At 44.6% G+C, this 24,300-nt stretch overlaps 2 protein-coding genes across 14 annotated transcripts in view; both read right to left on the minus strand.

Moving 5' to 3' along the window:
- LOC307202117 (Fc receptor-like protein 5) overlaps positions 1–24,300 on the minus strand; it is a 109,318-nt gene that overhangs the window by 17,298 nt on the left and 67,720 nt on the right. Inside the window, exons 1-2 of one of the 9 annotated variants that reach the window (XM_079951785.1) lie at positions 4,716–5,003; positions 271–309 (exon numbers count right to left, since the gene is read on the minus strand). The exons of 6 other annotated variants lie outside the window; for them this stretch is intronic. In XM_079951785.1, coding sequence (XP_079807911.1) covers positions 271–286 — 16 coding nt within the window. In that variant the 5' untranslated portion in view covers positions 287–309; positions 4,716–5,003. Of the gene's footprint in view, positions 1–270; positions 310–960; positions 1,495–1,767; positions 2,969–4,715; positions 5,004–24,300 lie in introns of those variants that run through there. 2 more of the 9 variants (XM_079951786.1, XM_079951784.1) reach the window with 2 other exon arrangements.
- The window catches only part of LOC307202231 (roundabout homolog 1-like), a 31,431-nt gene continuing 14,550 nt past the window's right edge, over positions 7,420–24,300 (minus strand). For 3 of the 5 annotated variants that reach the window (XM_079952054.1, XM_079952053.1, XM_079952056.1), the window contains 3 exons: positions 23,340–23,447; positions 22,732–22,826; positions 21,285–21,714 (listed from right to left, as the gene is read on the minus strand). In XM_079952054.1, the coding sequence (XP_079808180.1) occupies positions 21,565–21,714; positions 22,732–22,826; positions 23,340–23,447 (353 nt within the window). In that variant the 3' untranslated portion in view covers positions 21,285–21,564. Of the gene's footprint in view, positions 8,241–10,168; positions 10,251–10,524; positions 10,633–12,959; positions 13,281–14,964; positions 15,256–20,395; positions 20,435–20,532; positions 21,715–22,731; positions 22,827–23,339; positions 23,448–24,300 lie in introns of those variants that run through there. The other 2 variants (XM_079952052.1, XM_079952055.1) reach the window with 2 other exon arrangements.

Here is a 24,300-nt window from a genome sequence, read left to right on the forward strand (position 1 = left end):
AAAATCTCTCTCTCCTCTCTTCTCCTCTCCAAAAAACCCCATTTGGACCTGGAAATCCCAGACCTGTGCTTAGAAAGCAGAGCATGAAGGGAAGTGTGGGGGATCCCTTTAACTCACCATTCACACCCTTCAGGTCTGGGACTTCAAGATAAGGGATAGAATAAGGAACAAATAGCCACAACAATATATCCACGTCTAAATTTTACGATGTGTTCTCACCGACAGTATCTGCCTACCACTCAGTACTTGAAGTTATATTAATTGGATTACCTGCAAGGGCCGTCATCCAGGAAAGAGCAAAAAATGAGACTGAAAGAGAACAGAGGAGAAAAATGTGATGCTTAGATATATATATAAAACGTTTTTGGCATCATTTCAAGTTTCATAATCTGGACTCCTAAATAGCCTCATACACATTTCCCCCCCCCCCAAAGCAATATCCCTTAATTTGATGCATTTCTGGAGGTTATGTTCACAAATATATGGATTTATAAGCACACTTTACCCCAGAATATTCTTTATTTTAAAATAATAAAAGTATTGACAACAATAGCAATAATCATGATGTAAAAAGAACTGTACAAACTGCTTTGATCAGTGGTCTTGGTTGAAATGAAAACCCCCATAAAAATTGTGAACCCAGGCAAGGGCTTAAGATTGTCAATAAGTCCTTCACAAGCTATCAGCAACAGGTTTTTATTAGATTTTATTTTGGTTCTTTTTCAGAAAAGGTAAAGGTTAAAAACAGCCAACTTTCCCATGCCAGTGACATTGTGTGGATGCTGTGAAAGATTTGCCTGAGACATGCTCATCCCTCCCTAAAGACCCACCTGGAAACAGAGAACAGAGGCAGGAGATTTGAGTAAACATAGACAGTGGAAACTGGGAAGGGAAGTGTAGATAGGAGGCTCCAGAAGAAGGAAAAGAGTGGGGTTGGAGGGGAGAAGAAAAGGGTCTTACCCAGGAGGACAAAGAGACGGCCAATTTGCTCCATGCTTCAAGGATGGGGTTTAGAAGAAGCAGCTTCAGCAGCAACACTGAGCTGATGCATCTGCAATAGTAATCTTCTTTCCAAACACACTGAGAAGAAACATAGTGGCGTTGCTGAGCATCCTGGGTGTGCCACTGGTGTCAAACGGGGCTGACCACCAGGGTGACCTCAAGAAGCATTCCCAGCATGCCTTGCAGCACTGAGCTGCTCTGCAGAAGCTGTCATGGCCACTCTCAAATGTAGATGTGGAAGCTGAGATAAATTGGGTAACTGATAAAACGCTGAGCACGTTAGCACCTACCATAGGGAACATAGGGAAGCTGGGGCTTTTTAAAGTCAGTGGGGGATGACAAAAGATCTTTGAAAAACACAAATGCTCATTTACAGTTATCAAGCACAATACACACAGCATCACACCGGATGGAGGCGCAGCTATTTTGCACAGCATCACACAGAATGAAACAGTTCTCATTCTGGTTTGTGGTCCTCGCTTTCTCTTTTGTGCTTATTTTTGGAAGCTGATTTGGGGGGGGGGGCAGCTATGTGACATGCAAAGAGCAAGAAGTGGTGATGTGAAGGAGAAGCAGAGGGAGGGCTTGAAAAAAGTGTCCTTGACGCCAATGGCTTTTTCATGGGGAAAGACACAAGGTTGGCAATCTTTCTTCACTTCCTAATTTCACTTCTCATTTCATTCCTCTCTTCCCATTAACCATGGCTTGCATGTCCCTGACTGAGAAATCCCAGACAATCTGCCTCAAATTATTCCGTTCACAAACCCGAGGAAACCCTTAGCAAACTACAGTGCCCTGAATTCTTGGAAGGAAGGAATGTTCTTCAAATGTGATTTGAAGGTATAAGTCTGTACCCAGCCTAAGTTCCTGGAATAAGAAAGCTTCAAATATTTGCCTCTGACAATGTGATTTTATATCTATAAATATACACAAGTCTGTAAGCAAGTCCTCCACCCTCTTCACACCCCCAAATGACAGCTTATTTGATGCAAAGCATGTTGTAAATGCTTGAGGTCTGGCCTGTGGCCAACAGCTCTTGACCACCGTCACATGTCTTGTCTTATTCATAGCCTTTCTCCCACTTCCTCTGACTCTGGGGCTGTGAAAAGTAAATTTTATATATGCATCTCTGTGACACCCAGTCACTGATGGCTCAGCCTGTTTAGTGTGGCCCATAGAATTCAAAATTCTAGAACTTTCCACTCCAGTGGGGCAGACGGTTCACAGGGTATGAAGGACTTGCTCACAAATTTATTGACAGCTGCACAAATTATTATAGCTAGGAAGTGGAAGGGGCAAGCAGGATATAAAATGGAAGAATGGTATAAAGAGGTGTGGGATATAGCTATGAATGATAAATTAACATGTGCTATTAAGGTAAGACAGGGAATATAAGAAATGGTTTTGTGGAGGTATGAAGGGTGTTTGTAGAATTTGTATTGTTTAAATGGAAAGGGGTCAAACTATCACAAGAAGTGTTGAATTTTGGGGAGGCTGGATAGTTAAAGTGGAATGATCTCAGTGGTGGGGGTGCACATTTTCATTCTGATTTATTTTTTATTATTACTTTGTCAAAAAAAGAAGAAGAAAAGAATTCTAGAACGTGAGAGTTTGAAGGGACTCTGAGTCCAGCCCCCTGCGATACAGGAATCTTAACGAAAGCATCCATGACAGACAGCCATCCAACCTCTGTTGAAAAACCTCCAAGGAAGGAGAGCCCACAACCTCTCAAAGCAACTACCCTATTCCCAACTCAAGAATGGAAAGCAAAATACAAAAGAGATGTTTAAAGACTCTCTCAAGGCAAATCTTTTTAATATGTAGTATAAACACTGGCAACTGGGAAACACTGGCCTGCCAGCGCATCAGTTGGAGAACAGCCTTGACCAAAGGTGTAATGGGCTTTGAAGACACTCGAACTCAGGACGCAAGGGAGAAATGTGCTAAGAGGAAGGCATGCGTGGTAAACCCACACCGTGATGGACTCCCACCCGGAAAACTATGTCCCCACTGTGGAAGGACGTGTGGATCCAGAATTGGCCTCCACAGTCACTTATAAATTCATTGTTAAGGTCGTGTTCGTGGAAGACAATCTTAATATGAAGGATCGGCAAAGAAGAAGGGGATGGCCCTCTGTCCTGGATGCTTAGCATTGCAACTCTACAGTTTTATGGTTACATGAGATTGTACAGAAAATGGACAAAAAGAACGTATTCCCGTATGCAACAGCAGGGGCGAGAATAGTAGTGGCAAAAAAACACACACAAAAAAACCAAAGGAAATCAGAAAAAATGCCTGAATTATTAGAACGGCCAGCTAAAATTTGTGAATTTGCGGAGATGGCAAAACTAACGGCATCAATTAGAAGCTGCTATAAGCAAAAAACTTACAAAGAATGGGAATGCATACAGGGATATATTGGTTTGGTTTCAGAGCTTAAATTTAAAAGAAGAAGATTTAAGTCAATGAATAGTAAAATAAGGAAATTTGAGAAGGATTTAGTACAAATGAAAACATGAGAGTCATGTTATTGGTTTCTTTTGGTTGTAAAGTTTTCTGTTGTAAAAGTTTATTTTGGTTGTAAAGTCCTCTGTTGTAAAGACTGTACATAAAACCAATAAAACAAATGACTAAACAAACAAACAAAAAAGAAGAAGAGATTGTACAGAAAATTAAACTGCTGAGCGTTTTTCAGGAGATGTTCAATTGATTTGAAATATATTAGAGAATTTACAAGTGCACACATTTTGTTTTTGTTACTCAATCATGGATATTATGCAATAAGAATTACAGTGCTATCTAGTATACTGGTCTGCGTGTTGCTTGTATTGTTTGTTGAGTGTATTTCAGGGGCTCCTTAGGGCAATGAATTGGGAAACTGAGGGGAAAGAGAGGCAAATGTGACGTTTTCCAAGCTGAGGGAGAAGACCAGGAAAACCGGTGGAAGCCCCCGAATCTTCTGCTTGAGGCAGGAGGGGAACCCCAAGCCCTCCTCTGGCCAGGGACCCCCCCAAAACCCCTCATGGGCGCCTGAGGGAATTACGTGAATGAATGGATTTCAAACTGTGGCTGCTTAGGAGGCCTCCGGATATGAGGACAAATCCTTCTTTTTCCAGACTGCCTCCCTCACGATCAAGAGCCTATCAATTTTATGAAATAAATAAGTTGTCCCTGGGAAGAGGACAAGAAAGAACTTTTTGGATCCCCACGAAAGAAAGATGGTTGCCTTCCCGGCCTTGCCAAGGCTCCCCTGACTCTCCCTGAGGAGAGAGGGGGAGGGGCAGCTCTTCCAGCACTTTCTAGAAGAGGCTTCCTCAACCTCGGCCCGCCAGAGGTTTCGAGACTACAATTCCCATCATCCCGGACCACTGCTCCTGCTAGCTAGGGATCATGGGAGTTGTAGGCCTAAAAACATCTGGAGGGCCACCGAGGCTGAGGAAGCCTCTTCTAGGGGGAGGAAAAAGGCGGGAAAAGGCCTCGGCTTCGGCTCAGTTTCTTCCTATCCCGGCCTGTTCTGAGGAGAAAAAGGGTCCCCTTTCTGAGGAAAGTGTCTCATTTCGGAGGAGAAAAAGCATCTCCTCAGGAACAACCCATTTATTTTATTTATTTATATCTATACTCCTCTTGTTTGCAAAAAGAAAAAGAAAAGAAAGAACCCCCAAAGCAGTTTACAAAGGAGAAAGCAGTAAAACTGAGAAAGATTTGAAACATACAAAAGTTGGAATGCTGAAATGGATTAAATAGATTTCCTCAGCTTTCTGTCATGGCGCTCCTTAGGTTTACTCTTACTCAATTGTTTTGAGGATGGGTTATAATAATGTACAGAAGCCATAGCATAAATTGGTAATTGTGCAGGCGATGTGCAGGGAGAAAGGATGAGTGAATTTTGAAACCAAAGTTGGAAAAGTTATTGTACTGAGAGCAGCGAAGGAGGGAGGAAAATAGAGGGAACGTCTAAGGGGTGGGAAGTCAGTATAAAGTATGGTATAAAGAGGTGTGGGATATAGCTATGAATGATAAATTAACATGTGCTATTAAGGTAAGACAGGGAATATAAGAAATGATTTTGAGGAGGTATGGAAGGTGTTTGTAGAATTTGTATTGTTTAAACGGAAAGGGGTCAAAGTGTTGAAATTCTGGGAGTCTGGATAGTTATAGTGGAATGATCTCGGTGGTGGGGTGCACATTTTCATTCTGATTTATTTATGATTATTACTTTGTCCAAAAAGAGAAAAGAATTCTAGAAGTGCGTCCAGCCCCCTGCAATACAGGAATCTTAACTAAAGCATCCATGACAGACGGCCATCCAACCTCTCCTTAAAAACCACCAGGGAAAGGAGTCCGTCAAACAGCTCTTAGCCTCAAAAAGTTATTCCTGATGTTGAGTCAGAATCTCCTTTTGAAATATACTCAGAGTCGCAAAGTGATTTCATGCTCTTTATTCAGCTCATAGTGGTGAGGAGGAATGAATGAAAGTCCCCTCAAGGTATCTGCTTTATATACATTATTTACACAATGGGCTGCACATGATTGGCTAATTCCGGAATTCTACTGTAAGCCAATCAGGTTGTGGATTCACTTCAATCTGGAGCATGACTGGGTGGTTCCTGCCAACCAATCATACTGCTGCATTGTTCTAGGACCAATCAGACTGCTGCATTCTGAATCCTATTGTTCTAGGACCAATCAGACTGCTGCCTTTTGGATCCTATTGTTCTAGGACCAATCAGACTGCTGCAGTTTGGATCCTATTTGACTCAGTACATAACACCTTTCTTGTAACTTGAAGCAGTTGCCTTGGGTCCTACCCTCCAGAGCAGGAGAAAACAAGCTTGCTCCATCTCCCATGTGACAGCCCTTTAGATATTTAAAGACCATCTTTCTTCTCAGTCTCCTCTTTTCCAGCCTAAACATACCCAATTCCCTCAAAACGATTTCTCCTAAGCCTTGGTTTCCAGACCCTTGATCATCTTGGTTGCCCTCCTTTGTCCACTTTCCAGCTTTTTGATATCCTTCTTAAATTGCGGTGCCCAGACCTGGACACAATACTTCAGGTGGAGTTTGACCCGGGCAGAAGAGGGTCCTGCTATGAGCTCCCTTGATATGGACGCTGTACTTCTGTTGATGCAGCCTAGAATAGCATTGAGGGATGCGGGTGGCGCTGTGGGTTAAACCACAGAGCCTAGGACTTGCTGATCAGAAGGTTGGCAGTTTGAATCCCCACAACAGGGTGAGCTCCCGTTGCTCGGTCCCTGCTCCAGCCAACCTAGCAGGTTGAAAGCACGTCAAAGTGCAAGTAGATAAATAGGTACCACTCCAGCAGGAAGGTAAACAGTGTTTCCGTGCGCTGCTCTGGTTCGCCAGAAGCAGCTTAGTCATGCCGGCCACATGACCTGGAAGCTGAATGCTGGCACCCTTGGCCAATAAAGCGAGATGAGCGCCGCAACCCAGAGTCGGTCACGACTGGACCTAATGGTCAGGGGTCCCTTTACCTTTTTTTTAGAATAGCATTAGCTTTTCTTTTTCTTTTTCTGCCGTATGACCCCATTGACTCATGTTAAGCCTGTGGTCTACTAAGACCCCTAGATCCTTTTCACATGTACCCCCAGCAAGCCAGATGCCCCCAGCTTATACAGTGGCATGTAACGCTTCAGGTTACATACGCCTCAGGTTACAGACTCCGCTAACCCAGAAATAGTGCTTCAGGTTAAGAATTTTGCTTCAGGATGAGAACAGAAATCGTGCTCCGGTGGCGCGGTGGCAGCGGGAGGCCCCATTAGCTAAAGTGGTGCTTCAGGTTAAGAACAGTTTCAGGTTAAGTACGGACCTCCAGAACGAATTAAGTACTTAACCCGAGGTACCACTGTACTGATGCAGCTGGTTACTTCTGCCCAAGTCAGAACCTGACATTTGTCCCTATTGAAATTCTAGCAGAGCACACAGCCCCACCTACAAAAAAACTCACAAATAAGGCTCCAAACAGCTCAGACAAGCAACCAGCCTTAATCCAAAAGACACAAGCTCACTCTCTTCAGCCTCCTCCGCCAATCCCTTGCAAATGCCCATTTACAAATCCTCCATCCTGCTTCCGTTTCTGACTAGCTGATGCTTCAGACACCAGAAGGATCTATTGGAGACTCTGCATTCACCTGCTGGTTGGCTGAAGTATTGAGAGTCTATTTTAAATTTGTCGCTGCTGCCACCTGTTGCAGAGTTTATGCTGCAACACTCTCACAATTTGGCATCTATGTTGGAACACGCAATCTCTCAGATTGTATCCTTGGATAACCTTGACAAGGCCAGAGGACATAAACTTCCAATGGCACATCTAGCTATTGCAATTCCTTTTCTTTAATAATAATAATAATAATTTTATTATTTATATCCTGCCCATTATCTAAAAACATAATAAAAACATCAAGTCTTTAAAACTTCCCTAAAGAGGGCTGCCTTCAGATGTCCTCCAAAAGTCAGATAGGTGTTTATTTCCTTGATATCTGAAGGGAGGGCATTCCACAGGGAGGGTGCCACTACCAAGAAGGCCCTCTGTCCTCTACCTAGAACAAGCCTCGGGGAACCTGTAGCCTTCCAGTTGTTGTTGGACCAAAATGTATCTGTCCAAGCCAGCATGGTCAATGGTCAGGGGATGATTGGGGGGGGGGGCTGTACTTGGATATGTCAGAAGATTTAAATGAGAATGGAAAAGGCCCAATTGCCTTCTAAACCCGGCCCGTGGACGGTCCGGGAATCTGCGTGTTTTTACATGAATAGAATGTGTGCTTTTATTTAAAATGCATCTCTGTTTATTTGTGGGGCATAGGAATTTGTTCGTATTTTTTCCTTCAAAATATAGTCCGGCCCCCCAACAAGGTCTGAGGGACAGTGCACTGCTGAAAAAGTTTGCTGACCCCTGCTCTTGAGGAAAGTGTTGCAGAAAGTGAGCCAAGCCATATGCTGGAATAGGCAGGGGAAGGCAGAACACTGCCCTCTTCCCTGACCCCTTCCATCCCATCTCCCTGGTCGTAAATCCCCATCTGAATATTTTAATCTCCCCAATGGCTCATTCTTCTTCAGAATCTCTGTATCGTTCTGCTCTCTTCTTGCCCTGAAGGGGAATGTTGTTGTAGAGATCTTCCTCCTGGTCTTCGGCCAGTTTGGCTCCGCTCTCCATCCATGATTGCGATATTGGGGGCTGCGGCAAAGCAGGGGGCAGCAAGGCAGTAAAAGGCGTCTGAGTCCTGAAAAGAAGGAAATTGAGGGACATGTTCAAAGAATGATGATGATCCCCCCAAGGCTGTTGGGAGCAAATTGAGAGTTCCCTTCATTCAGTTTTGACAGCAGTCAGCTGGACACTCCTGGGCAACTCACAAACAGGCCACCCTCCTCTTTTGCTTATCTCCAGTGCACAGCAATTCAGAGGTAGACTGCTTCTGCACAGTGAAGATCTACTTAGCTGTCATGACTAAAATGTTTTGGCAGAATATTCTTCACAAATGTACCTCTTTTCAAAAGGCATCTAAACCACATCCTGCAGCAGCCAATCCCATAGCTCAGTTTCTATTTCCTTAAATAGAAATTGGGGGGGGGGGGGAGGCAGTTATTGTATTCTTAAAGGTTTCACGGAGGAACTGATGGTTTCAACATGAAAGACAGGAAGAATCTCCCAATCCCAGCCATGAATGGAGGGGAAAATAACCTCACTAAACTATTTTATTCTATTTTTAAATGTTTCCACAGTTTCCGTCCCAGTTCTTACACAGAGAATACACACAGCATCTCACGGCAAAGGTGAAGGGCCAAGTAACTCAAGGAATCCCCTTCTTGTGAGAAGTCCAAATGGCCATCAAAGCATCTGTCTGAGGACAGAACCATGTAGCAGGAGCTGCCTGCCCTCCTGGGTCCAGAATAGACATTAGAAGAATCATAGAATCAAAGAATTAAAGGGAACCCCCAAGGGTCATCTAGCCCAGCATCCGGCAACCTGGAATCCTGCTCTGCTCCCCTCACCCCTTCTGCCCCCAACTTTCCCTGTCCACTGGCTCTGTCCCTGTCCCAGCCACCTCATCCCTTACAGACATCTTCCCTTCTCTCCAACATGCCAATCATTTCCCCCTCCTGATTCAGGTAGGTAGCGGTGTTGGTCTGACGCAGTAGAAATATATATATATAAATTAAAAAATTGTCCAGTAGCACCTTGGAGACCAATTGAGTTTGTTCTTGGTATGAGCTTTCGTGAGCATGCACACTTCTTCAGATACACTGAAACAGAAGTCACCAGACCCTTATATGTAGTGAGACAGGGAGGGGTGTTACTCAGAACGGTGGTGGGAATGGGTGATTGGCTGAAAGGTGTCGACTGTTTACCACTATCAGCCAATCACCCATTCCCACCACCCTTCTGAGTAATACCCCTCCCCACCTTCTCACTATATAGAAGGGTCTGGTGACTTCTGGTTCAGTGTATCTGAAGAAGTGTACATGCACACGAAAGCTCATACCAAGAACAAACTTAGTTGGTCTCCAAGGTGCTACTGGACAATTTTTTAATTTTTTAAATGTATTTCCCCCTCCTTATCTGCCATGCCCAAACTTGTCCTTCTTCCTGGATAGCTCAGTTGGCTAAAGCGTGGTGCTGATGATGCCAAGGTTGCAAGTTTGATCCCCATAAGGGGCAGCTGCATTTCCCTGCATTGCAGGGGGGTTGGACTAGATGATCCCCTGGGTCCCTTCCAATTCTACAATTCTATGATTCTTCCTGTGGGGTCTCTTTGCTCCTTTTTCTGCCTGGGACACCCCCCGCTGCCTGTTCCTCCAGTCGCCTTTCGTCCTTTTATCTCCCAGCCAACAAGACATTGTCCCTCTCTTGACTGATAAGTCTCTCCTGCATTTCCAGGTTGCCAGGCTCTGGGTTCAAGTTTTCCTCCCCTCTGGAAACTCCTTGCATAGTTTGTGGGTGCTCTTTGCCTCCAACTATGTTCAAAACTTTAAGAACTCAACTGCTGCCTGAACTGGCTCTTTCGCTCCTCCCTTCCTCCTTGTGTGCCACGACCATTGTTATTTTGGTCGGCCAGTGTAGGAACACTTTTTGGAAGAAATGCTTTAAATAAATAAGAAATCATGAAGACACACATCACATCAGTGTTATACCAGCATTAGTTGCCATTACCTCTGAGGCTTCCTAGTGGCGCTGAACATTTCAAGGTACTCGGAATTCGCTTCTTCCTTGTTTTCCTGCTCGGATTTCAACGCTTCCAAAGTGGAAATGGAGAGAGAAAAGAGAAGAAAGATGGTGAGACAGGGCTGGTCCTGAAAATAAACCTCTTGTGGCTGGGAGTTCCACAGGACAGACACAGACAAGGCTCCCTCCCACACCCTAACCACATCCAATATGAAGGAAGACAAAATAAATGCTTGCTTTTAACCAACATTGCTTCCATGACCACCACTCTCGTGACGCGGAGAAGAGCACCATCCCCTAATAGGAAATGACAGGAGAGGGCCACAGTTCTCAGCATCACCTACCTCTATTCCTTCTCGTGCAGTAAAAAGCAAGAGGGACCATCAGGATTGCCAGTGGAATTGCCAAACATGCATATAGCAGGGGTGGAGAAGAGGAATTTGGTGCCCAAACTGCAGAAAGGAAAGAAGGAGATTCAGCTGTTGGTATGAATAATTGGGGGGGGGGGACGGACTCCATTGTAGCCATTGCTGTTGAAGACACAATAACAGTAATTCACTGAAGTTAAAAACACAGTGATCATACAAGCTAATATCACCATCTGTTTATAATGCCTGTTTTAATATAAAATAGGATTTGTTTTGCAAATTAAAGTGCATGTGAAGACAGGCTCCAAATAGTGGGTCCGACAGTCAAGAAGGCGGTTTCTGCATATTATTATTAGTAGTAGTAGTAGTAGTAGTAGTATTGAAATTATATGCCACCATATACCCAGAGGTCTCAGGGTGGTTCACAGAAAAGATCACAACATACATGTCAGAGCTGCCTCTAGGTCCCAGCTCACAGAGGACCAACGCTAGGCTGTAGTAATGTACAAAAGTCTTTATTGAAGTTCAGTTTCCATTTCAAAGCCACAGCGTGCAGCCCTACGTCTTAAACCCTAGATCGGCGAAGTCCTGTCTGAGTCTCCTCCCCTATGACACCAGTTTAAGATCCTAGCCCTGCTTCACCTTTTACGCTGCTCTCTCCTCCTCTGGGTCCTCCTGCCCGCTGGGGCATTGCCCTTTCTGGACTCTTCCGACGCTGAGTCGCTTAGCTCCTCCCCCTCCCTCCGGCGGGCTTTAGGACCCGGTTCCCAATCCTCATTCTCTGCTGTCCCGCGCTCCTGTACATTTGAACTTGCCTCTCGCGCCAGCCCAGTGACCTTTCTCCTAACCGTTACACTACTTCGGTCACTGCTTCCCTCTTCCGGGACACTGGCCGGATCTGACCTCTCCTCCGTTGTCCGACTTTCTGATGGAGGCGTGGTCAGCCCTGCCTTATCTTCTCTCCCTGGTGGGGAATGCACTGGCCCCGATCCTTGGGACTCTTCCCCCCCACTCTGCTCTGGTGGGGAAGCTGGTCCTGATTTCCAGCTACTGCTCTGGGAGTCCCTGCTGCCCCCTTGCTCCTGGGGCGTTCCCCTTGGGAACCCCCTACCCCTGGCCACGGGCGCCCCCTTCTGTGAATCTTCCGATTCGCTGGAGAGGCTCATGGAATCCCTCGGTCCACTGTCCTCTTCTCCTACGCTCCCCTCGGATTCTTCCCCTTCGCTATCCATCTCCTCTCTTCCCTGTGCCTCTGCTCCTGAGCCCCTGACAATACATAATCCAAATAAACACACACACACCCCAGAAAAGAGCTACATCTTAAAGGGTATGGGATGTCAAACAGATCAACCAAAGGTCTGGTTAAAAAGGAACGTTTTCGCCTGGTGCCAAAAGGTGTATAATGAAGGCACCAGGCGAACTTACCTGGGGAGAGCATTCCACAGATGGGAACCACTGCACATGCTGTAGAGAGAAGTGAGGGGCAGGTGGGGCTTGGGAAGGGGACTCTGACCCTCAACCTCCGCTGCCTTGCGGGATATCTTGGGGAGAAGAAAAGGCTCAAGAGGAAACCCTAAAAAGTCCCTAAGGCGGTTGGACGGGGCCTTGTACTCCTTCTGGCAACTCCTGCAGCCAAGCTGGTGCCAAACGTCTTGCTTTGCTTTCCTTTGGACCCCATCAGCTGTGGGAATGTTCAGGGTGGCAGGAGAGGATATATTGTTTATTAATATCCTTGCTAACTTATGCTAGCAAGTTCCTTTACTTAGCAGAGTTACATTCCCCCTTTTTACATGCACAGCGGATAGCTGGTTGCAGGCTTGTGCGAGCCTCTCGCTATTATACAATTCGTTCTGTCTTCGGATTGAATTGTACGTTCCTGGTAAGTTCCCTTGAATCCCTCTTAAAAGAATAAAGACGCCACAATCTTATTCAAAGTCAATAAAAGAAGTTTACTTACATCAGTTCACAGTTGGATTCCTGAAGGCAGACTTAGTTACAAATATGTACATGTGGAATCTACCCCATAAGGAGGAATAATCCCAGTGCTTCTGCTAGCAGAGCAGTCTTAGCTAAAAGCTGGTCAAAAGAGGAAGGAAGTCAAAAAAGGGAAAGGTAGCTGCATGACTTGTCCTTTTGTTAGCTGGACAGGTTAGGTCACACCCACCTTCTATCACATGTGAAGGGAAGGATGCTCCAGCCAGGAGGAACAGGAAGTTTCGACTGGCTGGAGCAAACATCCCCTCGCATGTCTTCTCTAGCATTTCAATGAATGTTGTACTTGGCTGCCTTTCATGGATTACACCCCACAAAGCCTATGGGGGGCTTTGAACTCAAACATCAAAGAGGGGAGGGTCCCAACGCTAAAGCAGACCCTAACCCCCAACTATTGCCACCAGTTGGAAACCACTCACCTGTGAGGTACACCTTCTGACTCCACGGAGAGACGATCCACCCCCTGCTTGTTTTTTCCTCATACCTGCAGGCAAATTCCCCGGTGTGGTTGAGCTTAGCCTTCAGGATGTTGACAGACACACCTGCGGAGGCACCCCCATGTTCTCTGGAGAACCGCAGGGACCCACCGCTGTCGGAGATCATCTCAACACCATCCCTGAAGAAATGGAATCTTTTCTCCACGCCGCCTCCTTTGGCCAAGCAAGTGAGGAGCAAGGGGTCTCCTTTGTTCACCACTCTGGACGGAGGGTCCGTTTTCAGTACTGGAGGAGGAAGAGGATCTGGAGGAGCCAGCCACAAAGGAGAGGGGGTTAGGAGGGACCGCAAGATTAGGAAAAGCTGTGGCTCAGTGGCAGAGCATCTATCTGCTAGTCCTAGAATCAATCCCTCGCATTTCCTGGTAGGGCTGAGAATTCCTCTCAGCCAGCAGCATGTGGGATGAGTTCCCATATGGGACCAACTCAAACCCTCTTCTGTAACTCTAAGCTAAAGCCTGCCTTCAGGGATCCAACTGTGAACTGAATGTGAGTAAACTTCTCATTGCTTTAAAAAGAAGACTGTTGTGTCTCCATTCTTTTCGGAGGGAATCAAAGGGGCCTTACCAGGAATAATAGAACTTAAGAGATTCTAACGAATCTGCAGGGCGCTTCCTGCTGTGTAAAGAGGGGGATGTACTCTGCTATATGAATAAACTAACCAGCATGAGTTAGGAAGGATAATATATAATCAAAAAGATATTCTCCTGCTACCCACAATCTTCCCACATGATTCAGCATAAGCGAACTTCCTGAATCAAAATGATTGAGGCTGAGGTCCACATGGATGGACTGGGGCAGTCCAGTATTTTGCCCAAGCTGAGGGACAGAGTTTGTGGGTTTGGGGCCAGTATGAATCATTATTGCTTGGAATGATGGGGACTGAAGTGGAGGAGATGGGGAACATGGAAGTACTGACACAATAGCTTCCAGGAAGATGTAGACAAGCCTCACCCCTCTGCTGATGTAACGGAAAGGTCTTACAGTAGGAAGGCTGAGAACATCACACTTGGGGAGTAGGAAATGAGAAGGGACCTTTTTCACGGGTCATGAACTGTTGTGTCCTTAAGGTAAAGGTAAAGGGGACCCCTGACCATTAGGTCCAGTTGTGACCGACTCTGGGGTTGCGGCGCTCATCTCGCTTTATTGGCCGAGGGAGCCAGTGTACAGCTTCTGGGTCATGTGGCCAGCATGACTAAGCTGCTTCTGGCGAACCAGAGCAGTGCATGGAAACGCCATTTACCTTCCCGCTGAAGCGGTACCTATTTATCTACTTGCACTTTGACGTGCTTTCGAACTGCTAGGTTGGCAGGAGCAGGGACCGAGCAGCGGGAGCTCACCCCGTCGCAGGGATTCAAACCACCGACCTTCTGATCAGCAAGTGCTAGGCTCTTTCTCAACCTGTGGGTCCCCAGATGTTGTTGGACTACAACTCCCATCATTCCTAGCCAGCATGACCAGTGGTCAGGGATGATGGGAGTTGTAGTCCAACAACATCTGGGGACCCACAGGTTGAGATCCGCTGCTCTAAAACATCTCCCTGAATTCCTACTCATGAGTAATTTTTAAACTTCCCTTCCTCTCCCTTTGTTATTTCTCTCACACTCATGGGGGCAGGGACATGTTTTAATTTGGACATACCAATATTATATATTTGATGTTAGCCGCCCTGAGCCTGACTTCGGCTAGGAAGGGCGGGATATAAATAAAAGTTTATTATTATTATCATTATTATCATCATCATTATTATTATTACATATACTGATGGTGTTGCAGAAACAAAACACGGAAGAAAAGAGGGGTGTGAAAAGGTTACTCATATGAAAAGATCGAATGGAAAAGTCTGCTTCTCAGCTGGTATTTGGATTCTACTAAGCACATTTTCTCGCCCAAAGTCTGCCTGGCCGTACCCCGAAAAAGGAGGCCTCACCCATCACTGCAATATGGATGGAGTTGCTTCTCTGCGATTGCTCTCTCGATTGTATAACATTGTAGGTACAGGAATACTCGCCGCTGTCCTGGGGAGACAGGCACAGGGCATGTGTTAATGCCCCCCCAGTGGGTGGAGGCTTCTGGAAATACAGTATCCATTGGTGACTGAAAAAGGTGACTCCAGATATGTTACGGTGGTCAGGAGCGGAGCACGTGAAGTTTATCACTTCGCCAGTTCTGTAGATGTCTTGTCTGGGGGACACAGAGAATCTGGGGGGAGGAGGGTAGCCTGAGAACAAAGGGGAGGAACACAGAGAAAGTTGGAGGAATGGATCAGAAAATACACATAGGAAACTGTCAGGCCTAAGGACAGATGGATCTGTCAGATTTGGTTTTACTGTGTTTCTCATTATTCCAGTTCTCTACATTTCTACAGGAATTCACAGTGTGGTTTTTAAGAAACTTCATGAAAATCCATCAGCATATGCCACTAATGTGGCCCGTGTTTTTTTAGCCCCCAAATGGAAAACGAGCGAGGTCCCAACCAAAGAAAAATGGCAACTTAGGTTGACAGAATACAGGGGTCCCTTCGTTCTCAAACACCTTGGTACTCAAACAACTTGGAACCCAAACACTGCAAACCTGGAAGTGTTCCGGTTTGCGAAGTTTTCTTGAAAGCCAAACGTGCTCCGTTTTGAGTGTTACGCTGAGGTCTATCTGTTTTTGCTATTTCTTTTGCCTTTTTTTGTTTTTGTGGCTCTTTTTGTTTTGTTTTTGTGACTGTGTGGAACCCGGTTCAGCTACTGATTGATTGATTGATTGATTGTGTGACTGTAGTACATTGTTTATTGCTTTCATTTTATGGATCAGTGGTCTCGTTGGATAGTGAAATTCATGTTAAATTGCTGTCTTAGGGGTTGTTTTTAAAAGTCTGGAATGGATTAATCCATTTTGCAATACTTTCTATGGGAAAGCTCACCTTGGTTTTGGAATGCTTTGGTTTTGGAACAGACTTCTGGAAGGGATTAAGTTTGAGAACCAAGGTACCACTGTGTGCACAAATTGCAGACTTAACATATAGAATAAGAGAACAAGAAGAGCATACGCTTAAAGAAGACTGAAAAACATTTATTGAATATATGGGAAATAACTGTGTACACCTGAAAACATTGGCAGCATTAAGATAAATTCAACAGCGTAAATAAGTTTTGATGGATGCAATAATGGAAGACTGAATGGCATAGTTTTTGTAAAACATGCAGGGATTTGTGATATGTAAAATGAACCATGGTAAGAGAAGAAGAGAAGTCATTGATATCTTAAGGATGTAAAATGAGTACAGTGGTACCTCAGGTTACATACGCTTCAGGTTACATACACTTCAGGTTACAGACTCCACTAACCCAGAAATAGTACCTCGGGTTAAGAACTTTGCTTCAGGATGAGAACAGAAATTGTGCTCCGGCAGCACGGCGGCAGCAGGAGGCCCCATTAGCTAAAGTGGTGCTTCAGGTTAAGAACAGTTTCAGGTTAAGAACAGACTTCTGGAACAAATTAAGTACTTAACCTGAGGTACCACTGTATTTTAAACTGTAAAACAGAAAATTTAATAAAATTATATAAATATATAGAAAATTCATCAGCATCTTCGTGCAATTTTCTCCCCAAAAAACACATTTTTGTATGCCGTTTGGACTAAAATACCAATTTTGGAAAGCAATTTATTCTAACGTTATGCACTTTTGTATCATAAGGTCACAGCCCGCCCAATCTGCAATCACCCAGCCAGCGATCAAACGCTAACCCATACTGTGAACAGCACAAACACGCTTACTTGCAGCCAGGTATTCCAAAGGTCAAACAAACTGTTGGAGCACAAAGCACACACACCTGCCAGCTGGAAGGGCAGACCAGTCAAGGACCAGGATGGTGCCAAGCCAGCCCCTCCCTGTTTCTCTGTGGGTCTGAATTAGGGAACTTCTCGTTAAAATCCAAGCGAAATGGAGTTTCTCCCTGGTTAGGCCACCTTGCTCAGCGTTGTCTACATGAACTGGGTGCGACTCTCTAAGAGTTCAGGCAGGGGCCTTCTCCATCCCTACCTAAAGGTGTCACTGCACCCATGAGTCAAAATGTTTCCATAAGTCAGTCCCTGGGTTGAGGCTTACAGTCAAATAGAAAAGGGAACACAAGGAAGCCGACTTTAGTAGCTGAACTATTAAGAAACTCCATCGCTCAGGAGCCACACCAGCCACACTCTTCAAACCAGACCAACACTATTGTGGTGTGTGTGGTTTCTGCAATCACTCAAAACGTAGCCTCGACTTACTGCCGTGTCTCTGTTCTTTCTATTGTTATAAGAATTCGAAGATCTCAGATATAAAATATTTTTTTTTAAAAAAAATAATATTTATTAAGGTTTTAAAGGTTACAGATAAAACAGAAAAACACCAATTTAAACAAAAAACAAAACAGTGTATCACAATAGAAAAAAAGAATACCATACAAATAAAAAAAAGAAAAAAAGGATCAAGAAAAAACAAAAAACAAAATTCAGTTAAATATTTCAGCAAATCCTTTCCCTCTTTATTTTATCCTTATAATCTATCTTAATACACTATAATTTTACATTCTCTTCTTTCACCAATTAACAATCCGATCTCAGATATAAAATAAATGTTCACAAATGTACAAGGCAAACACATATAAACCATGTGTCTGAAATAGTATCAGAGAGCAATCCTGAAGCCATATTGACTTTCCCAATGACCTCAGATATTCCTCTGCAGTAAGGGAGGCAAATGGGGAAAGCCTTCCAATTCTCTTTTCACTTACAAATCCTGTCTTAAAAGGCTCATAGGGTGAGCCTGTGACCTGGATTCAGGAATTAAAGTATTAAACATCACAAAAGAATGGCCAGGCTGCCCAGGTAGTGCAATCAGTGACCAGTAACAGATATCCTGGCAAACAGGATTTCTGCTGTAGACAGCCTCCTTCTGTGATGTATGCATGGTATTTTGGGAGTGGCCTCTGGCTACAGGGTGGGCAGTTTCAAAAGTCTATATAAGGGCTTGCATGCCATTGTTCTGGGTCCCTTCTGCATGTGGTGAGTGGGGACACTATTGCAACACTTTTAATAAAGATCAGTCTTACTAGCCGCTTTGTTTCTCAATATACCCTGGTTGGCCTCTGTAATTTTCTCCTACCAATAGGGAACCCACGTAAGGACTCTATACAGGCTCTTGGATACCCCATAAGGGAAAAGGAGCAGGTTTTTTTTTCTTATAACACTATCTTTGAACAATGCCTAGAGAGAACTAGACAGGGGGAATGTGTGCCTGTTGGTTCTGCTGGACTTCTTGGGGGCTTTTGATACCATCAACCATGGTATCCTCCTGGGCTGCCTTGCTGGCATGGGACTGGAGGCCCTGTTTTACAGCTGCTCTGTTCCTTCCTTCCTTCCTTCATGTCCTCCATGCTATTTAACATTTACATGAAACTGCTAGAAGAGCTTGTCCAGGGTTTGAGGGTTCGGTATCACCAGTATGCTGATGACACCCGGTATATATATTATGAAAACAGCATACAAAAATGCATTATATCGGAGAAGATTCATCTGCAGAAATGTGTATGTTAGGCAAAATTGTATAAGAATGGGTATATCACGAGAAATTCGCACTTTAAAGCTGATGAATTTTCACAAGGACTTAAAAACATCAGAAGCCGGATGTGAAAACATGGGGAATTTGAGATTGGTAAAATGAAAAAAACAACTGAAAATGGCAGATTGCCCGTTTCTCATACAACTTTAGGAGACATTTGGAAATGAAATTAGATGTTTATGCTAATTATTTACTCTAATCGTTACAAAAGACTAACCCAACCTTGGGCAGTTGGGTTTATCCACCACCGTATATAATTTCTGTAATGAGCCAGTTCTATCAAGTTTATGCATCAAAACAAAATTCCACTACCAGCCTTTCAAATAAAGGCCTCTTTGTGTGAAAAATACTTTTCCATTCACCTCCCCAACCCATTTTTCAGTTTTACTTCATTCCCACCCACACCCTCATTTCCGCCTCCCAGATTCTCCCCCCCCCCCCGGTATGGATTTAAATGTTCTTCTTGGTGTGGCAAGTTGAAAATTGTTATTTTGCAAACAATTTTGGATTTACCGTAGTTATTTCACATTCAATTTCTGGATTATTCTTCCCCTTCTATTTATAGACTTCTTACACAAGGATTTAAGAGCAGGAGTGGATGCAATTAGTGCATTATTTGCCTTAATTATACAGCAATAGAAATGAGCTTTTTAATCAGCCATTGGAATAGGAAAAAATCAGAGATAACATCCCCCATCTGCCCCATAATTCGTTCCATCCTATCTAAACTCATTCCACCATTCTCCAAGTTGACATTGCTAAGTACAGGATCTGTTTCGTTATTTTATTTTTCCTTTTCTTTACACACAAGGCGAATACCTTATCAAATTAAGATAGAGTGTACAAATTTTTAAATCTCAATTCAGCTGTCTCAAAGAACTTGTAATCTCTATTATATTTGCAGAAAAGCAATGGGGAAATGCAAATATGAAACTCCACCTTCTGACACCTTTTTCATACAGCATAAAGAACGCTGGTTCTGATTTATGGTATAATAATTTATGGTATAATGATAACCATAAATTACGGTATATGCCAGTAACTTCTTTCTTTTGAATTATGGTGCTGGAGGAGACTCCCATGGACTGCAAGAAGATCAAACCTCTCCATTCTTAAGGAAATCAGCCCTGAGTGTTCACTGGAAGGACAGATCCTGAAACTGAGGCTCCAATACTTTGGCCACCTCATGAGAAGAGAAGACTCCCTGGAAAAGACCCTGATGTTGGGCAAGATGGAGGGCGCAAGGAGAAGGGGATGACGGAGGACGAGATGGTGGGACAGTGTTCTCGAAGCTACCAGCATGAGTCTGACCAAACTGCGGGAGGCAGTGGAAGACAGGAGAGCCTGGCGTGCTCTGGTGCATGGGGTCACGAAGAGTCGGACAAGACTAAACAACAACAACAACAACAACTTCTTTTAGTTTGCTCTGTGTTGAGTTAATAGGTTGTCTCCAATCTTAGTCACACGTGGAGAAGACCCACTGAAGGCAGTGGCCTGCAGCCTTGAATTTGCTGCCACTATCGAGAGTCCCACCTTATTCCTGCAAAGTTCCTTTCTCTGCTTTTAGCAACTGATGAACAGGCAGAAATCCAAAAGGGGAAGATAGGCTAATCAACATGCTCTGGAAAGCTCCACCTGTTGAGTTCTACCTTTTCAGAGCTGCTAAATGAGCAAGAGTTGTCTCCAATCGTTTAAAGCGTGATTCCTAACTGCACCACCTATCGAAGACGGGCTGAAATTGTCATAGCAAGAACCAGAAGTCAACTTTACCTGCACAGGCTGATCCCCAGAGGTGGGTCAGGAGAGAAACTGGCAGGAAAGAAAAGAAAAGACATGAGGAACTGGGGAGGGGAGATATCGACAGGTGGGGCGTTTTGCATCCAAGAGAGAGAAGGGAGGTCTCAAACCTGTCACCAATGTCACAGATGCCATGCTCGCTCAGTGTTTCTTGAAAGCTGGTTCCTCAGCTCATCGCTGTCTTCTGCCCAAAAAGAGGTTGCAAACTAGACATACCCGATTCTATTATTTCCCAACCCAAAAGACCAAGCCAGGAAATGTATGGGCAGGTACACACCCACACGGCGCTACCAGCCCCTGCGCACAACTCAGCTCGGGGGCCATGGAGACAGCCTAGATGTTGTTTAACACTGTCAACAGCAGCTAACCACATCCAAGCCTCTTGTGGCTTCACCTCCCTCACCCACTAAAGCTTCTTCAGAATTGACAGCAGCGTGGGCCTGGAAGTAAGGAAGAAACTGCATGCAGCTGACTTGAAAAATTGAAAAGCAACTTTTCACCTCACATCATGCCGAGACATTGTGTGGGGGGTGAGGGTGGGTGTCTTGTACTAGGCCTTGTTAACAGAGATACAGAAAAAATAGGGGTGGTTTGCTTTTGCTGCCCAACTACCCCACGGAACTGAGTCCCCTAAGTCCCTGATCGGTCAGAGATGAATGGATGGAGGCAGGAGGCAGTGAAAGCAAGGTGGATCTTTATTTTTCTGTTGCAACAGAGTTCCCTCCCCTCCTTGTGAGGAAAGAGAGACCCTGAACCAAGACAAAACAACTCTTTTAAGAGTTTGACCAAACTGCGGGAGGCAGTGGAAGACGGGAGTGCCTGGCGTGCTCTGGTCCATGGGGTCACGAAGAGTCAGACACGACTAAACAACAACAAAAATTGTGGTGTGAAGGAGGACATCCGCTCTACAAACAGTCAGAAATTACTATATCACACCTAAGGTGGGGTTACTGTGGCTCAGGCAGGCCAAGGTGTGATATTCCTGAGGATGTAGCAAGTTTTGCATAGTTCCAGACACAGTTTACACAAAACATTGGCATTTGATATGACAATCAAGATGCCTGTCAGAAATCCCTCAGTGCAATCCACTAATTGGCTAGCAATGTAGGACCCAACTTGTCCAGAAACCTCTACAATTGTCTTCAATTTCTTCTTCTGTTGTTAGGTGGAAAGAGAATCTCACTGTACAACAGCCCCTCCTCTTCAACCGGCTGGAGCTCATTCTCCGTCACTGGTCCTGAGGAAGTTGCAGCGGAACAAAAGGGGAGGAGGGCATAGGTGGCACCTGAGCCCTGTGAAAACAGAAGAAACTCAAATGTGCCGTTGCTCACCAATTAAACCAGAAAGGGCCCGTTGAGAATGAAGCTTTTCTCCCCACTTTTTAGAGTTTGTTTACAAATGCAAAGGGATTCCATCTTAAAGATATAAATGTGAATAAAAGGTAATGTTTACATAGTTCTTGGCCTATGTTAAGGACTTAAAGAAGATAGGAACACCTTGCTAGTTTGTTTAGAGCAATGCGTTACTTTGTATTTGTCGACATTTTATTTTGTAACTAGTTTAAGACAGTTTTGCAGTAAAACATTCTTGTGGTAAAGCTAATTTGTTTCCACACTGCACAAGGTCCAGATCAGGGAATTTCACTCCAATAACAAACTTTCAGCTCTCAGGAAATGTCTTCAAGGAACCCAGGGAATTGGATTTATTTGATATGGCGGGCTAAACAATGCCCAGCACCTTTTGATAATCAAGAACTGCCCTGCTAAGTCAGCTCAAGGGCTGATCTAGCTCAGTTTTGTGTATTTTGCTTAACACCAGGTCACAGTCTGTATTCATATCCAATTACTCATAACCTTGGATGAACAGTGAGTGTGCACTGGCAAATATCCCCTTACAACAGGAATAGGCAAACAGCCCTCCAGATGTTTTGGGACTACAACTCCCATCATTCCTAGCTAACAGGACCAGTGGTCAGGGATGATGGGAATTGTAGTCCCAAAACATCTGGAGGGCCGTGTTTGCCTATGCCTGCCTTACGAACATGCACCATTTAACACCAGGCAGTCAAATGCCCCCTGGGACGCTCACAAGCAGCTATGAAGAGGACAAACCTATGTCTTGTCTTTGGACACAGAACTGCCAGCTGGTTCCCAGTGTTAATAACTATTCATGGACATCTCTGTCCATGAAATCAGCTAATATTCTTTCCATAATAATTGCCACTATCGTATCCTGCGGCGGCAGCATGTTCCACGAAGGTTGTTGTGCCGTTTTCTAAGGATGGAATGGTTATTAATCTCACCCCTTACCTGACTGCGTGTTGTCTGGGGCTCCAGTGTTCCAAGATCACCTGGTCCCTCCTGCTCCCGTTCTTCTAGCTCAGATTTCCCCCAACATTTCACTGCTTCCAAAGAAACAGAGCAAAAGAGTGAAAACACATAATATTGTCACCCCTGCTGGCCGTTGCCTTGCAAACTCACATCCATCCAGACAGGAGGACCATACAGCCTCTGCAAATCTCTCTCTCTCTCTCTCTCTCTCTCTCTCTCTCTCTCCATCAAAACAAGATTATTCACATTTACTTTCCAGGAACAGGTCCACACTTAAAATCTCTGTGTCCAAGTTTGTGTGTTTTAGTTCCAGAGCTTTCCCTGTGAAAACTTGCTCTTTAGTACTCAATCGGAACAAACATCCATTTGAGTTTTCTGCAGATAGCCATTTGCTCTGATTGAGATTTAAAGAGCAGATTTCTGCAGGGAAAGCTCTGGGGCAAAGGGGGAAAAAGGGCTTAGACACAGAGCTTTTAAGCACAGACTAGTGTCCAGAAAGAGCAGGACAGAGAGTGGGGAAGTGGGGAAAAGCCCCCAATTTCAGGCTATGAAATGCAAAGAGATAACCTCCAACCCCCATCGCTTACCATCAGTCTTTTTCCATCTGCAGTAAAAAGTGAGTGAAATCATCAGGATCACAAATGGGACAGCCAAACATGCATAGAGCAGTGATGGACCTGGTGATGGAGAGGAATCTGAGAAAAGGAAATCAGAAAGGATAAGGGTTTTTTTTTTAAAAAAAAAATCAGTCTTGTTCTTGAAGGCCCAAGTCAGGTAGGAAACATCACTTTCAGAAAATCATTAAGTTCTGAAAAGCCCTTTACAATATCCCTCGGGGGAAAAAAATATAAGCACACCCTCACCTTCTCAATGCTTGACCAAATGAAAAGGGTCTCTTGGACAGTAACTGGGGTCAGACTTTTCTACTCTGGCCCCCTATGAACTATTCACAGTTCCTGTTGACTGAGCAAGTAAAGTGCAGGAAATCTCTGTTCACCACTCTAGGCAAAGCATTCACTGCTGGCATCAGAAAAAGGAAGGGATTTTGGTAGGCTCATCCACAAAGGAGTACAGAAGCTTAAAACGAATACAGTGGTACCTCAGGTTACAGACGCTTCAGGTTACAGACTCCGTTAACCCAGAAATAGTACCTCGGATGCTTCAGGATGAGAACAGAAATCGTGCAGCAGTGGCACAGCAGCAGCAGGAGGCCCCATTAGCTAAAGTGGTGCTTCAGGTTATGAACAGTTTCAGGTTAAGAATGGACCTCCGTAACGAATTAAGTTCTTAACCCAAGGTACCACTGTAATAGACTGTGGTCTACTTGGTTTTTAACAGGAAGTCATATAACTGGGTCAAACAGCTGTATGAGAGTCATGGGTTTGAGATTAGTATCCTGATTTGTTGATTGCCAGACCTGTGGTCAATTATGTTTCCTGAATATTTTTTTTAATGAATCCAGAACCAGCCAGAGAACAACCTTCCCCCTGTCCCACCCCCAAAATGGGAGCTTGAGACTCTACAATATTGGTGGTGATTCTCAAATCC

This window comes from Podarcis cretensis (genome assembly GCF_951804945.1).
Source record: "Podarcis cretensis genome assembly, chromosome: 13".
Classification (NCBI taxonomy): domain Eukaryota; kingdom Metazoa; phylum Chordata; class Lepidosauria; order Squamata; family Lacertidae; genus Podarcis; species Podarcis cretensis.